This window comes from Haliotis asinina, chromosome 1 (genome assembly GCF_037392515.1).
Source record: "Haliotis asinina isolate JCU_RB_2024 chromosome 1, JCU_Hal_asi_v2, whole genome shotgun sequence".
NCBI lineage: Eukaryota > Metazoa > Mollusca > Gastropoda > Lepetellida > Haliotidae > Haliotis > Haliotis asinina.
Genome location: NC_090280.1, coordinates 103,958,289 through 103,974,149, shown reverse-complemented (window position 1 = coordinate 103,974,149; position 15,861 = coordinate 103,958,289). Strand labels below are relative to the sequence as shown.

Genomic DNA, 15,861 nt, shown 5'->3' with positions numbered 1-15,861 from the left:
TTAAAACAGTATTCCATTAAACATTGCGACCTCAGTTTTGTCAACAACCTACATTGGGTAATTACCCAGGCACCAGTCACTTCACGCATTTTGTCGGTGAGCAAAATGTAAAAAGTAGTGAACATGTTATAAATATTTCATTCTTCTTTAGCGGCGGGGGACATTGCCATGTTAGTGGCGAACACTTATTGTTGTTGTTGTTGTAGTTTCCATTTCCTAAGTTACCAGTCAGGATGTGACACATGAAGCTACAACTGAGTGACACTGCACAGTTTCCGCCAGACAGGAGAGTAGCTGGACCACTGATACAGTCCTGCTAACATGCATCAATGTGATGCCCATTTACACCAGCACTGATTATTGGAGATGAGAAGGATATTGATAATATGTTGATTTTCTGATAGTTCCCTGTAACACAATGAAGTTATGCTCCTAATCAGAAGATTACAAATTCACATTCACAAACAAACATGTTGTAACATAGAGTAATGTTGAGTCAGTTTCAGGTAAAGTTTAGTTGTGTAACAGGTTACAGTTACTGACTTGACTTATTATCTCTGTGTGATATGACATGGTGTTCCTCCATCATGGACCCTGCAAGGTCTAATGTGATATGGGTAAAGTGTTATAGAACAGCATTCCATGAAGGTGGAGCCTGCAAGGTCCTCTGTGATATAGTATTGTATTCTGGGAGTCTGGGCTCTGTGATGAGTCATGCTGTGTAGACCACAGGCTGTCCATACCCTCACACTCCAGGAAGCTGCCAGATGGTTGAAGCAGGGGAGATGGAAGGAATGTTGAATTAAGACAAGTTAAACTTGCCTTTGGAAGGAGCTAAGTGTTGTAGCCCTAGCATGTTGGTAGTTGGGAAGGGTCTGTAATATTGTTAATGTTATCTCCTGACCATGTCACTCAGATTCAGTCCAGCCAGTTTCTTCTTGATCCACTTTCAAAGTGTGATGGGGACTTAGGTCGTCAAGACTTGTACATGTGAGACATGGGTCAGTTCGGCAGCTAAGATATGGATTGTCAGACAGTTGGTAAATATCTTGAAGAATATCAGCAGATGAATTATGGTTATCTGTCAGTGCTTGAACCTTTACCTGTTACAGTGCTGTCAGTGCTTGAACATTTACATGTCACAGTACTTTCAGTGCTTGAACCTGTACCTGTCACAGTACTGTCAGTGCTTGAACCTTTACCTGTCACAGTACTGTCAGTGCTTGAACTTTTACGTGTCACAGTACTGTCAGTGCTTGAACTTTTACGTGTCACAGTACCGTCAGTGCTTGAACCATTACCTGTCACAGTGCTGTCAGTGCTTGAACCTTTACGTGTCACAATACTGTCAGTTCTTGAACATTTACCTGTCACAGTGCTGTCAATTGTCAGTCAGTAATCAATAGTCAGTGATCAATGATGCCAGCCTACATTCTACAGCTTCTCTAGCTTGTGGTGGTGTGGTTCTGGCCATCTACCACCACCAGTACAGACCATGGGTTGCCAGGCAGTACAGAGCGTGTGTTGCCAGGCAGTGCTGACCATGTGTTGCCAGGCATTGCTGACCATGTGTTGCCAGGCAGTACTGACCATGTGTTACCAGGCATTGCTGAACGTGTGTTGCCAGGCAGTGCTGACCATGTGTTACCAGGCAGTACTGACCATGTGTTGCCAGGCAATGCTGACCATGTGTTGCCAGGCAGTACTGACCATGTGTTGCCAGGCAATGCTGAACGTGTGTTGCCAGGCAGTGCTGACCATGTGTTACCAGGCAGTATTGACCATGTGTTGCCAGGCAATGCTGACCATGTGTTGCCAGGCAGTACTGACCATGTGTTGCCAGGAAATGCTGACCATGTGTTGCCAGGCAGTACTGACCATGTGCTGCCAGGCAGTACTGACCATGGTTTGCCAGGCAATGCTGACCATGGTTTGCCAGGCATTGCTGACCATGTGTTGCCAGGCAATGCTGACCATGTGTTGCCAGGCAATGCTGACCATGTGTTGCCAGGCAATGCTGACCATGTGTTGCCAGGCAATGCTGACCATGGTTTGCCAGGCATTGCTGAACGTGTGTTGCCAGGCAATGCTGACCATGTGTTGCCAGGCAATGCTGACCATGGTTTGCCAGGCATTGCTGAACGTGTGTTGCCAGGCAATGCTGACCATGTGTTGCCAGGCAATGCTGACCATGGTTTGCCAGGCATTGCTGAACGTGTGTTGCCAGGCAGTACTGACCATGTGTTGCCAGGCAGTACTGACCATGTGGTGCCCAGTATCATCACACAGATGCAGCTATTGGGGCCATGTTTTCAGGATCCTGCTAACCAGTAAGTGTTCAATGGCTGCTGTTCTTTGATGCCTCTATTACAGACCATATGTTGGTGTTGGTACTTTGATAATTGCTGACCAAATATAGGTGTTGCTGATATTTCCACCAACCTTTCTGTACCCCACCTGTGTGCTCCGTAATCTAAATACAGTTGTCAGTATTCAGAGAAGTCTTTGTTCTTACCCCTGCAAGTCAAAACTGAATTGTTCCACAGTTGCCTATTTTGGATTGTCATGGATGTCTGTCTCTCTATGGGTAACCCTGATGACATATTCTCATAGAAAGTGATCAGTTGTAAGACAAGTATCACATATGTTTACATTTTCCAAGAAAATTACATTGCTTCATTACTTGAGTGTGATGACATCTGTAGATGTAGGCACTGACTAGGGTAATGTTCAATGCTGACTGTGGTAGGGTTTCACATTGACTGGGGTAATCACACTGAATCACTGGGGAATCAGGCTGTGTTATTCAGACTGCTAACCACTGTGATGTACTGCACCAAAATTGGTCTCTCAGAGCCTGTTACTGTTTGGGGAAGAAGTCATGTGCAGATTATTTAGTCACAGCATTCTCCTCTTGTGGAAATAGATTATCCAAGTAGTGTGCTTGGTAGAACAAATATGTACCTGAACATGCTGTCAGTGAAATCTCTGAAGAAATCGCCCCAGACACTGTTTGGATGAATTGGGTACCAGAGGATTCCGTGGAGTGTTGCTTTACCTTATATAGAATGCAACATTCAGCTGACAACTTAACTAAGTTATACATTAAACATTCTTTGCAAAAATATTCAATTCTCTCTCTCTTTTTTTTCTGATGGAACTTAAGTAGGGTACAATGTGTGATTGTGTGGTGTTCTACTCTGATGCTAGTTTCATCAAAAGCAGGTTTTGTCTGGTCCAGTTTCAATATTGACAGTCATCTTGAAATTCTGCCACTTTTCTAATTCCAGTGAAAGTCTGCTTTCAAATTCCCTGATATATGTTGGGTACATACTAAAGTACTGTCGGAAATATTAAAAAAATTGTTCTTCGGCTGTTACTCTGTATCCCTCCAATTTACATAACTGCACATAGAATATGTGGAAATAACTGACATCGGCCTAAGTGGGCATTCAGTAGATCTCCTAAGAGGGTATCCAGAAAAGCATGTTTACCTGTACATTTGGGCAGAACTTGAAAAAAATATATGAATAGCTGCTGAAAACAATAGATCAGACTATAGATGGCAATTAGGTCGCTCAGCCAGGTTTAACGGAATGTCAACTCACCTGGCATGAAATGCATGCGCTGCCTACTGATACAAGGGGTCATCTCAAAGATATTTTGTGCTTTTTCATGTGTGTTGAATCAGGTATTGGGAAAGACAGAAGCCATGAGCCATTTTGCAATTTAGAATAAAAGATAGCCCATTAAAATTTTGAAATTTACTACTGATACAAGGGCCTCATCTATTGCTTAAATTCTATGTGTCTTTCTGTCATGAAGTTTGTGTTCAGGTATGTAAATGATTATGGTACCTGATGCCCATAGAAATCATTGTTATAAATGTCTTGAAATACATATGTGGCATGACCACCTGGAGATCTACAGGACTGGATATTATTTGTACATTGTCATGATATGCCATGTATTTCCTGGTTTAATTCCCCTAAAGGAACACTTAGTTTCTGAATATATAGAGTTTTTATAGTAACAAATGATCCCTAGTGAAAAGGAAAGTAAGAAGAAGCCTTAATGAGATGGTAGATTCAAGACAAGAGGAAATCTAGACTTGTTTCACTGAGGGCTTTAACCTTGCAAGGAGGGCTAGGCTAGACCATGGCCAGAGAGAGAGTACATGTCCAACTCCTACATTGACTTAACATGCCATGGGACAACTGGAGTACTGCACTGGGCAATGTTAAAACCAACTCAACTAATTAATGTGTCTCTGTGTAACTAAAGAGTGCTATACATGAAAATCAAGCTCGATTGGTGTGGTACATACACTTAAACATTTTCTGTTGAACAACTTTCTATTTAGGTCTTTGAATGGCATTTAGAAGTGATGCACTTAAGGGAGAGAGTTCCTCAAAATAAAGAAGCTGATATCCATAAAAATTCTCTTCTTTCTTTAACTTCTATTTATAAACTTACATTTTATTTACAACAATTTATGAGTGGCATAAATGTGGTAGAGCGATATTAAACTGAATATGCACTCTGGTTTAACTAACCATGTGATGCTTTGGGACTTGCCACATTTTCTAGACTTTCATGGGCTTTCTTAGTTATATTTGCATCAGGGTCTGTATGACAGATCACCTGGGTGAGATCATAAGCAAACATCATGTTGAAAGATTTGAGGATTTATGGAATGAGTGAAAGTAGAACTGTTGAAGTGTGTTTTTGTTCATAGTCAGCTGATACCAGCAGTCAGATGACACGGTTCAGTGTCCCATGTATAACTATCTCATGTAAATATGACATGTTTGTCGTCTTATCAGCCACCAGCTGCTGCCTCACGTGACCTGGTGGTGACAGACAGAACCTTGGGAATGTCGGGAATGTCTGGGAATTATGTATACACTCATGGCTGAAATACAGTTAACAGAATCCTGCGGTTCCTGGAACAGTTAATACCTGTACTGAACGGTCAGACTGACTGAAACTTTCAGCAGGAGTGTATGAGAGGCTCTCATTAGCCATCCCCAATTTGTCAGTCACGTTTTGTTGATTGGAACTGTTTTACCTCATCCACATCCTCAATGGTCGGTTATGTTTGGTCATGCTGCTAGTCTTGTTTGTTGGGCCAAAGCAATAACGCTATGGCTGTGGTGACTTACATAATAGCATTCAGACAGTCTATCAATTTCTTGATGTTCATGGATGTTGTTAAAAGATATTTTATGAGAGAGAGCATTCCATGATGGAACAGAGCCAATATTATATAAACTAACAATATGAACACAGTAGGTACAAAGAGCTAGAAATACACTGCTACATTCCACATACATTGTAACAATTTCACAGTAGTGTAATGACATGGAAACAGTATGAGAATTGGGAAAACAGTAGTAATAAACAGAATGTGTCCATTGTTGCAGATATGACATATCTCTGGACATGTGTTTGTAAACATTGTTGGAATTGTTCAGATTTATGCTGTACCATATTCTTGATCATGATTAAGGATTGTTTGTACAAGATTTCATTTCTTAGCTATACTTTAATACAGAATATCAGATCAATTCAAAATTCCAAAACTTTGGATGACAGTGAGCATTGGATGACAGTGAACTTGTGGTTTTGAAGTGGACAGATGTAATGCCAGCTGCTGTGACTTGACCTTCCATCAAGTACATCCAGGGAGTGTGACATGCACTTTGTATTGATGTAGGTGTGACCTTGACCCCATGTTCTGCTGACCCAGGACAATGGGGCAGTAGACTGGGACTTAGAAGGTTTTCCACTGTTGACATTATACTGCTGTGTTGGTCCATGTCATTAGTGGGATAGTCCCACAACCCTTTGATGCAGACTGTAGGCTTTCTGGTCAGTTGATCCTGCAGATCAAGTAGAACATGACCAAGACGTCTTTAGGTGAAAGTAAATAAATCAAAATCCTATCTCACTTTTAATCTGTTCTAATGCTTTCTTGGACCACAGTGGAGATTCTCAGTGAGAATGGACCCCCTTGCAACTGATAAAAATTGTAATAGATCACGTGATCACTAGTGGTGTCATGATTATTTGAAATAAATCAAAACAAATTTATCACATTTTCTCATAATCGAACACAAATGATTTTGTAACTACTGTTGTTGTATTTGAAACATTTGACAATATCTTGAACATATCTTGGAAGTTGTTTAGACCTGAAAACATGTTTAAATCAAAGAAAACTCACCTCACTTACGGAAAAGCCATGATTCTACATCTTTGAAGACTTCAATGAATTTATACCCGTGAAGGTCCCGGGGTAGAATAGGCCTTCAGCAACCCATGCTTGCCATAAAAGGCGACTATGCTTGTCGTAAGAGGCGACTAACGGGATCGGGTGGTCAGACTAGCTGACTTGGTTGACACATGTCATCGGTTCCCCATTGCGCAGATCGATGCTCATGTTGTTGATCACTGGATTGTCTGGTCCAGACTCGATTATTTACAGACCGTCGCCATATAGCTGGAATATTGCTAAGTGCGACGTAAAACTAAACTCACTCACTCACTCAATGAATTTATGTTCATGATATATTAGTCGTCACTTTAAACTAGCAAGCTACATTGTCTTACATTCAATGTGAAGTTTGAAATTGAAATTTGGAAGCAACAGAGAACCATGTTTTAGTTATTTGCAATAACAACCTGAACAGGTAAATCTAAACAATTGCTCATTAGTAATGAACCAATCATCAGTTGTGAGATTTCAGCCAATACCCAACACTAATCAGGTTCTGTGACTTGGTAGGTTGTGTCTTCATATCCCACAGGTCTCATGCTCATAACATCAGCCACTGGATTGTCTGATAATGCACACGTAACCATAGACGATATTATGTCAGTGTCTGACTGATGACATGCATGTAACCGTGGACAATATTATGTCAGTGTCTGACTGATGACATACATGTAACTGTGGACAATATTATGTCAGTGTCTGACTGATGACATACATGTAACCATTGACAATATTATGTCAGTGTCTGACTGATGACATATATGTAACCATGGACAATATTGTGTCTGTGTCTGACTGAAGACATACATGTAACCATGGACAATATTGTGTCTGTGTCTGACTGATGACATACATGTAACTGTGAACAGTATTATGTCTGTGTCTGACTGATGACATACATGTAACCATGGACAATATTGTGTCTGTGTCTGACTGATGACATACATGTAACCGTGGACAGTATTATGTCTGTGTCTGAATGATAATATACATGTAACCATAGGCAATATTTTGTCAGGGTCTGAATGATAATATACATGTAACCATAGGCAATATTTTGTCAGTGTCGGAATGATAATATACATGTAACCATAGGCAATATTTTGTCAGGGTCTGAATGATAATATACATGTAACCATAGGCAATATTTTGTCAGTGTCGGAATGATAATATACATGTAACCATAGGCAATATTTTGTCAGTGTCGGAATGATAATATATATGTTACCATAGGCAATATTTTGTCAGTGTCTGAATGATAATATACATGTAACCATAGGCAATATTTTGTCAGTGTCTGACACAAATACAACTACATGGACTGACATATATTGGCCAATGTTTGTTATGATAATAAATTATGAACTTGAAATAATGAAGGGTATGTTATTGTATTTCACTCTAACAATCATCATCAATATCTCCAGGGTATACGTTCTGAAGAATCTCCACTACACTCCGGATGCATCTACGACTAGGCCCGATAAATTTGTTACTTCCCTTGGCTGGCGTTTTATCCAATCAAGTGTATACGCAGTGTTGCCTGTGGTTTTGAAAATTGCCACTTGCTTGTCTGAAAATTCGAGCTGAACCAGTTTTTATCTGGAGAGAAAGTAACCAGTATTCATAAGGAAATACTGCATTAATAAATGTGTTGCACTTGCAGGGTGTGTTGCTTGTTGTTTGAGAATATGTTCATTAGATTACATTAAATACAATTATCGATTCGATGCCATGCTGAGGCAGTCAGAAAATGATTTCAACATGTCATTAGAAACCAGTTTTTCAAATAAAATCGCTTCTTACAACTGAAAATACTCTCGGCAAGGGTACAGTGATTTAGTTGAAAATCACAACTTTCGAACGATACCGGTCACCGAGCGAATCGCCTCACATGTTATTCGTGCAAAGCTTATAAAACAGAAGTATTTTCACTAATGTGTCATGTTAGCGAGTAGAAAGCTTTTGATAACGGAAAATGGGCGACTATATATACTATTAAAGATATCTTTTTATGATCATTTTCTGGTTTCGTAAATATGACAAAATTAAAGAAAAGGCACAGGGTTGTTATGACATGTCACAATTGGAAAAAACATCAGCATATTTTTCCATACCCTTAACCACTGGATCAGATGTTTGACTTTTACTTTTCATCTTATTTGTTCCCAAAAAGGTCTGTATCAGCCAATCACATGGCATGGCTTGATCTGCATGTGCACAATGTGCTGAAGTCTATATCTAGGTGTACCAAGACATTCCTTACTGCAATTATGTTTAATTTCCAATAAAAGGAGGCAACTCAATGCAATGAAAAATTTACCAGCAGCAGCTACCGGCGGCAGTTGAAAATACCGGATCCTCCCAGTTATTATCGGTAAAGAAAAGGTAATTACTGGAGAACAGGAACACTGGTACGCAAGGAACTTGGAACAAACCAATCACAACTCATTTTCGCTTTTTAGATTATCTAACCGATTAAACTAAGCAACACAAGCCTTGCACAGGTTCTGACAGAGGCAAAAGGAGTTCTTGCATGTATGTTTTTTTAACTTTTAGGACCTATCAATGTGTCCTTATGATTTCCGCAAAATGAGAGTTGCGCTGCAACTGCTATCTTTGTTCAGTTGTAACCGCAGCTTAGCTGATTGGCTACTTTGAGAATGCAGAGCCAGCAAAGAGAGGTAATAAATTTTTCGGGCCAAGACGTAGATGCATCCAGGGTATAGTGGAGACTTATCGTAATGTATACCCTGGAGATATCGAGGATGTCTAACAATTGGATAGGTTTTTTTCTGTGTATTATCTCATCATAGAAGCATCATGAACTCCAGCATGTGCCTGCTATCAGATTCAATAATCTAGCTTCCTGTGTTAGTGACAAGAGACTGACTAACTCCTCTATTGATATTCCCTGTACACTGCACTGTGTAAACCCAGCAGGTCTGTACGCCCAACTTGACACACATTGCACACAAGCCAGCACATTCTCCTACGTACCTGTATTTCTGGTTTGAGAAGGAAGAAAACTGGCCCCACTTAAATGTTTTAATCTATTGTTGCCTGTTCTTTCTCTGAATGATGAGGACATGTATGCTGTATGGTGGTTGCACCATTGGTAAGCTATTGTGAAATGTAGGTATTTACAGAGGGAATGTGTGAAAATAACCTGTATCAGGTAACCATGTAAAATGTGCCAGAATCATGTAGGCAGGCTCTGGGGCATTGTGTCAGTGAACTTGTTGTAAATCATTCCTTTAGTGTTGACAATATGAAATGTGGATGGGAATGCTAAGTAAATATGAGATCAGTTTCTAGTATGTACACAGCACATGATGTCAGAATATTGTTTGTGTTGGAGTCTGTGCAGCTGGAGACGGTCATGCATCATATAACTTTCCACCCACATTATGTTCGCTCAGTGTGATACAACTGTACAAACAGGTGATAAACTCACTCTCTCACTCACTCAGTCTCACGCATGCAGACACCATTTGCTTGATGCAGTGGTGTTGCCTCACGTTTGATGGTTTCCATACACTTTCCTCCATCAGTATATTGGTCAGGTTTCAGCGTCCACATGGATCTAAAACTGATAAAATTCATTAATACTGGATGACATGTCCATTTGATCTACTACTTTTACCAGTAAGTTGGTGGCAACTCTGTGACCCACCATATATGGCTGGGGGCATATAGGGTTACCTTCTGTGTCCATCTGGCTGTATGTTTGTCCTTATTAAAACAGAATGTACTCTATCCACTTTTCCTAAAAAAAACGCTCTGTGGAATTCAGTGGACTAAAACGTTGGCTTTCTCGGGACTCTTAATGATGTGCATTTCATATTTTGTTTTTGTAGTGTATTGTTTTGTAAGTTTAGAAACATTTGAACTTTTCAGTACATTTTGATGAATTTCTCTGTGATGATAGTGTAATAGCGGACAAAGAGAGCGTGTACGTTATCCACTTCTCCTGAAAAACTGCTTTATGGAATTCAATGAACTTATACTTGGTCTTTCTTGGGACGCTAAAGGTGTGCATCTCATATGTTTTTAAACATTTGAACCTGGGTACTTTTTGTTGAATTTCTCTATGATAGTTGCATAGGGGATGAAGTCTGTCCACTTCTCCACAAAAACTGCTCAACAGAATTGCATGAACTTCTGTGTCTTTCGTGGGGATACCAAAGGTGTGTGTTACATAATTTTTTATACAATTTCTTAATTTTGTCACTTTTTCAGATATTTGAACTGGCCTGTTCATTCCATCCAAAAGGTGGTGTACAATATCCACTTCTCAAAAATTACTTAATGGAATTCATTTAAATTACACATCTGCTTTAAAGGGACTCGAAAGGTGTGCATCTCAGAGTTCACAGATGTTTATTGAACTTGTTTTAGTAGAAATTAATCACCGGAGCACACTCAGTGTAGGGAACTCTACCTACAGCACCGGGGGTATCCGTGTCTCAGGACACACTTTTATGTGGTATGTTATTAGTGAAACAAATATAATTTCTAACCCTGATCAATAAATCCAGTATGACCCTCTGAGCTGTCAGTTATTAGCTGGCTAGTTCAGTGATGCCTCTCATGATGTGTGTACAGTGTTGTTGACGTTGGATTTATATGTTTCCAGGAACAAGGCTATTGCTGACTACCTCAGTTCCAATGGCTACATGAATGCTCTCGGGGAATTCCAGAAAGAGGCCTCTATGGTAATGTATGAAGATACCAGCCAATGGCATGTTGTCGCTGATCCTGTGTCCTCACCACAGGGAAAATATTTCTGATTACCACAAAGCCAATGTAATTCTCTCACTGGAATGTGCTTGGAGATTAATTTTTCTGTGAAAAAGGCAGCTTGTGTGTATGTTAGAAAGAGAATGTTTGAAGAGGGTAATTCTGTTTGCACCCAGAGTAAGCTGTGTTTGCCGTGCTGAAAATACTTGACATTTGTCATGGAGTACAACATGACACTGATTGTGCTGCAGTGACTTCCTGTAGGATCAGTCTCTGGTAGAGCACTATATTCCCCCTTTAGCAAACACATCCAGTACCTAGCCATCCTGCACTAGCTAGATGTTGTATTGACCGTCATCTGGAGGGTCAGAGATCCATAACATGCCCGTTCATCCTCACTTGAATAAACAAGCCTATGTATATCTTACAGCCATTCTTTTCAGTAGACTTTAGACTGATCTTATCTACAGTGAATCACTCACCTTTCTCCACATTCATGCAAGTACCGTCAGTTTCATACAGCAACTTTGCAGAATTCTGTGTACATTTTTGGAGGGGTCATCTCAAAGGTAACATCTTCTGGGAAGAACAGTGCTTAATGCACTTAATAGAGTGATAATGTTCTTCTTCTCAGATGAAAACTTGGCCTCATAATAGTGACTTACTTGATATGCATACCTGTTGACACATTTCTTATCTCTATACAAAAAGAGACATATTTGATATTGCAAGTTATTCAGTTAATGAAAATAAAAGGGCACCTTGAACAAGTGATCTTCAACTTGTAACTTAAAAGAAACGATTATTTGCAAGCCATAGCACTGGTATAGTGATTCCTCCATGATATTGTGAGCCAGAGCTTCTACAGCAGGGTTATGTCAGGGATTCAAAAGTCTATTAAAAGCCACTTGCCACAGGGCAAGAAATGTTAAGAAAGTAACTTGTCCCTATGACATAGTAATGAAGATGAAATTTTGAAAGAATAACTCAACATTGTATTTGATGTTAATGTTTAGTGCACTATTTATTGTGAAGTGATAATTAGCAAAGAAAGATAACTCTACTTTCTTATCATTGTTAAGTTTAATAGCTACATTTTGGGTGGATATGAAATGAAATCCAAGTTTATTTGCAGTTTGAATCCGTAAGGAGAAATTATCTTGTAGCCCAGGGACAAGTAAGATACTATTATTTGATTGCCCGAAATGAAAACTAACTTGTTGCGGGCATCAGGTGATAATATTTTTTAACCCCTATGTATATGTCCTAACTATGTTAAGTACTTGCTATCCACTGAAAGCTTACCAGCTTAAACATACAGTTCGCAGAACCTTTGTTTAAACACTAGAGTGCTATGACCAAACCCAGTGGACCACTGTTGCCCAAGATCTCTAGGATCCTGAATAAATGGCCCTTGATAGCCATTTGGAAAAAGCTGCTTTTCTCAAATTGGGATTTTGAGATAGGAGAAATTTGTACACTTTATGAAAGGCAGTTATGTCAACAACTAAAGAGTAATATTTATGTTTAAGGTATGTTAAATGTATACAAGTCAATATGTCTTAGTGGACTTAATATCAGTGATGCACTACATGGCTGGAATATTCTGATTTATGATAGCATGATTTCAAATTTGGACTTTCTTTTCTGACATTTGCCGGTTGTGAGTTAACAACTGTGTCATTGGACAATCAAAACATCCTCTGCCAATACATGTGTGCAGCATTGTTAACCTGCCATATTGCCATGTGTTTTGACACCATCCAGTCAGGACCCTACCCCAGGTTGTTGTGTCCATGAAGTAGATAAGTAGGTCCTGGTAGCATAAGCTCAGATGTGACGACATAGTATTAATCCATCTTACAGAGAGGTCTCCAACAAGAAATCACTTCTTTCCAAGATTCTATTCTGAATGTCAATAGTTCCTGTGTACTTCCTTTGGAACACTAATGATAGGTCTCATCTGGTCAGATATCAAGATACCCAGAGCTGCAGACTGCAAGTGTGTTAATTCTTAATCACTGATAAGTAACGTCAAATCTGATATCTCCAAACCATGCTGATTACAACCGTGAATATTGACATGATCCAAGCAGGCAACCAGTGTCATGCAGTCTATTGAGTTTACTGTAATTGTTCTCAAATCAAAACAAATAGTTAAGTTCCTCAACTCAGTACGTCCTCCTATTGAACACCACTGGTGAGGCCCATGATGCTGATATCACCCATTTCCTGAACAAGTTCATGTACAGCAGTTCAGGAGCTGCACATGTGGAGATCTTCATCTAGGTGTACATTACCCATTTTATTGCAGAAAATGAAGGCGATAATAAGCTGGCTACTCATATTCTCCCTGCTAACTCCAGTTATCTCCACACTGATTGCCAACTGCATGCAGCATGCCACCCGAGGCTGCTAGCTGCCACTGTCTGAGAGACTTATGTATTCTAGGAGAGGGAGAATTGCATCATGCACTGTTCTAGGGCGTTAGCTGCCTAATGCTTAGTGTAACTTAATTTACTGGCTCAGTTGGAAGATTAGTTTTAGGGATCCAAGACAATTCTGTGTGTTCTTTGATCTCAGAAAAACTGAGAGGAAGATAATTTGTCTCAGTAAAAGGTCCATGAGCCTAAGGTGAGCGCAGTGAGGTATCTGTTCTCATGAGGCTGAAGTCAGTCAGTTCATGGCATATGACAGAAAGGGTCCCTAGTGTGTCATGCTTATTCCACTTTTGCAGTTCCAGGCCTTACCACAGGCTTCTTCCACTGCCGTGATTTAATCCAGACCAGTACCCTATTATCCCTATAAGCTTGACTTATCCCACTATATCCTAAGCTTATCCCACAGTCATGATTCCAGTGAGATCAGTATCCCAGTACCTTAAGTTTATCCCTGAATACCCTAGACTGCCGTTGTAAAAAAACAACCTAAGACTACCTTAAGCCTTTGTTATGGTATAGGAGTTACGGTCACTTTAGTGCTAAGATCGTGTTGAACAACGGCCCCTAGTCTATCCTGTCATGATCAGATCTCTATCCTAGTACCTTAGGCTTATCCATATTTTCCCCAGGCTCAACCTACTGTCATGATTCAAGTCAAATTAGTATCCCAATACCCTAGGCTTATCCCTGTATGTCCAAGGTTTATCCCACTGTCATGATTCAAGTCAGTTCAGTATCCCAGTACCCTAGGCTTATCCCAATGTCATGATTCAAGTCAGTTCAGTATCCCAGTACCCTAGGCTTATCCCACAGTCAAGATTCAAGTCAGATCAGTATTCCAGTACCCTAGGCTTATCCCACAGTCAAGATTCAAGTCAGTTCAGTATCCCAGTACCCTAGGCTTATCCTACTGTCCTGATTCAAGTCAGTTCAGTATTCCAGTACCCTAGGCTTATCCCACAGTCATGATTCAAGTCAGATCAGTACCCTAGGCTTATCCCACTGTCATGATTCAAGTCAGATCAGTATTCCAGTACCCTAATCTTGTCCCACAGTCGAGATTCAAGTCAGATCAGTATTCCAGTACCCTAATCTTGTCCCACAGTCAAGATTCAAGTCAGATCAGTATTCCAGTACCCTAGGCTTATCCCACAGTCAAGATTCAAGTCAGATCAGTATTCCAGTACCCAAGGCTTATCCCACTGTCCTGATTCAAGTCAGGTCAGTATCCCAGTACCTTAGTCTTATCCCACAGTCATGATTCAAGTCAGTTCAGTATTCCAGTACACTAGGCTTATCCCATAGTCAAGATTCATGTCAGTTCAGTATTCCAGTACCCTAGACTTATCCCACAGTCATGATTCTAGTCAGTTCAGTATTCAAGTACACTAGGCTTATCCCACAGTCATGATTCAAGTCAGATCAGTATTCCAGTACCCTAATCTTATCCCACAGTCATGATTCTAGTCAATTTAGTATTCCAGTACACTAGGCTTATCCCACAGTCGAGATTCAGGTCAGATCAAATCAGTATTCCAGTACCCTAGGCTTATCCCACAGTCGAGATTCAAGTCAGTTCAGTATTCCAGTACCCTAATCTTGTCCCACAGTCAAGATTCAAGTCAGATCAGTATTCCAGTACCCTAGGCTTATCCCACTGTCCTGATTCAAGTCAGGTCAGTATCCCAGCACCTTAGTCTTATCCCACAGTCATGATTCAAGTCAGATCAGTATTCCAGTACACTAGGCTTATCCCACAGTCATGATTCTAGTCAGATCAATATTCCAGTACACTAGGCTTATCCCACAGTCATGATTCTAGTCAGATCAGTATTCCAGTATACAGTCAGGCCGCGTTAATCCGAACACTTCTGTTTTTCATAAAAAACGTTCGGATAGTGAAATGTACGGACTACTGAAACGAACTTTCATGAACACAACTACAATAGGGTTACTTCCCTTTGACATGGCAATACAAAAACATACGAACGTATACAAGTTGGCTGAATGTGCGATGTGGTGTTTGGGGGCAAGAAATCAACTTTCACGTTGGTCAGTTTGACATTGGCACACTTGTGACTGGCAGCATTGTTACGAAATAGGATCATGTGTCAACCACGTGATTGCATCTGTCTGTCAAATGATCATAGCCAATCACAAAACATATCCGATGTCCGAAATTGTGCTCTTGCCGATAGACTCTCCGAATTCTTGACCAAAATGTTTACACATAAGATCAAAATTGGCTTTAGGGTTTTCTCTTTTATTTATTTATTTTTTTGTGCTGCAGTAATTTCACATCTTTTACGCCTAGGGGCGGGACTTACCATTATGACTGACAAACATCTGGTGATCTCATTTTGACACAATCAGTGTTTTATACAGGAAGTAAGCATG

General features: G+C 40.1%; 1 protein-coding gene across 1 annotated transcript in view; it reads left to right on the top strand.

The window, feature by feature from the left end:
* Window positions 1–15,861, top strand: part of LOC137257648 (lissencephaly-1 homolog A-like) — a 50,684-nt gene that overhangs the window by 23,153 nt on the left and 11,670 nt on the right. Inside the window, exon 3 of the mRNA XM_067794992.1 lies at window positions 10,920–10,998. Coding sequence (XP_067651093.1) covers window positions 10,920–10,998 — 79 coding nt within the window. The remainder of the gene's footprint in view (window positions 1–10,919; window positions 10,999–15,861) is intronic.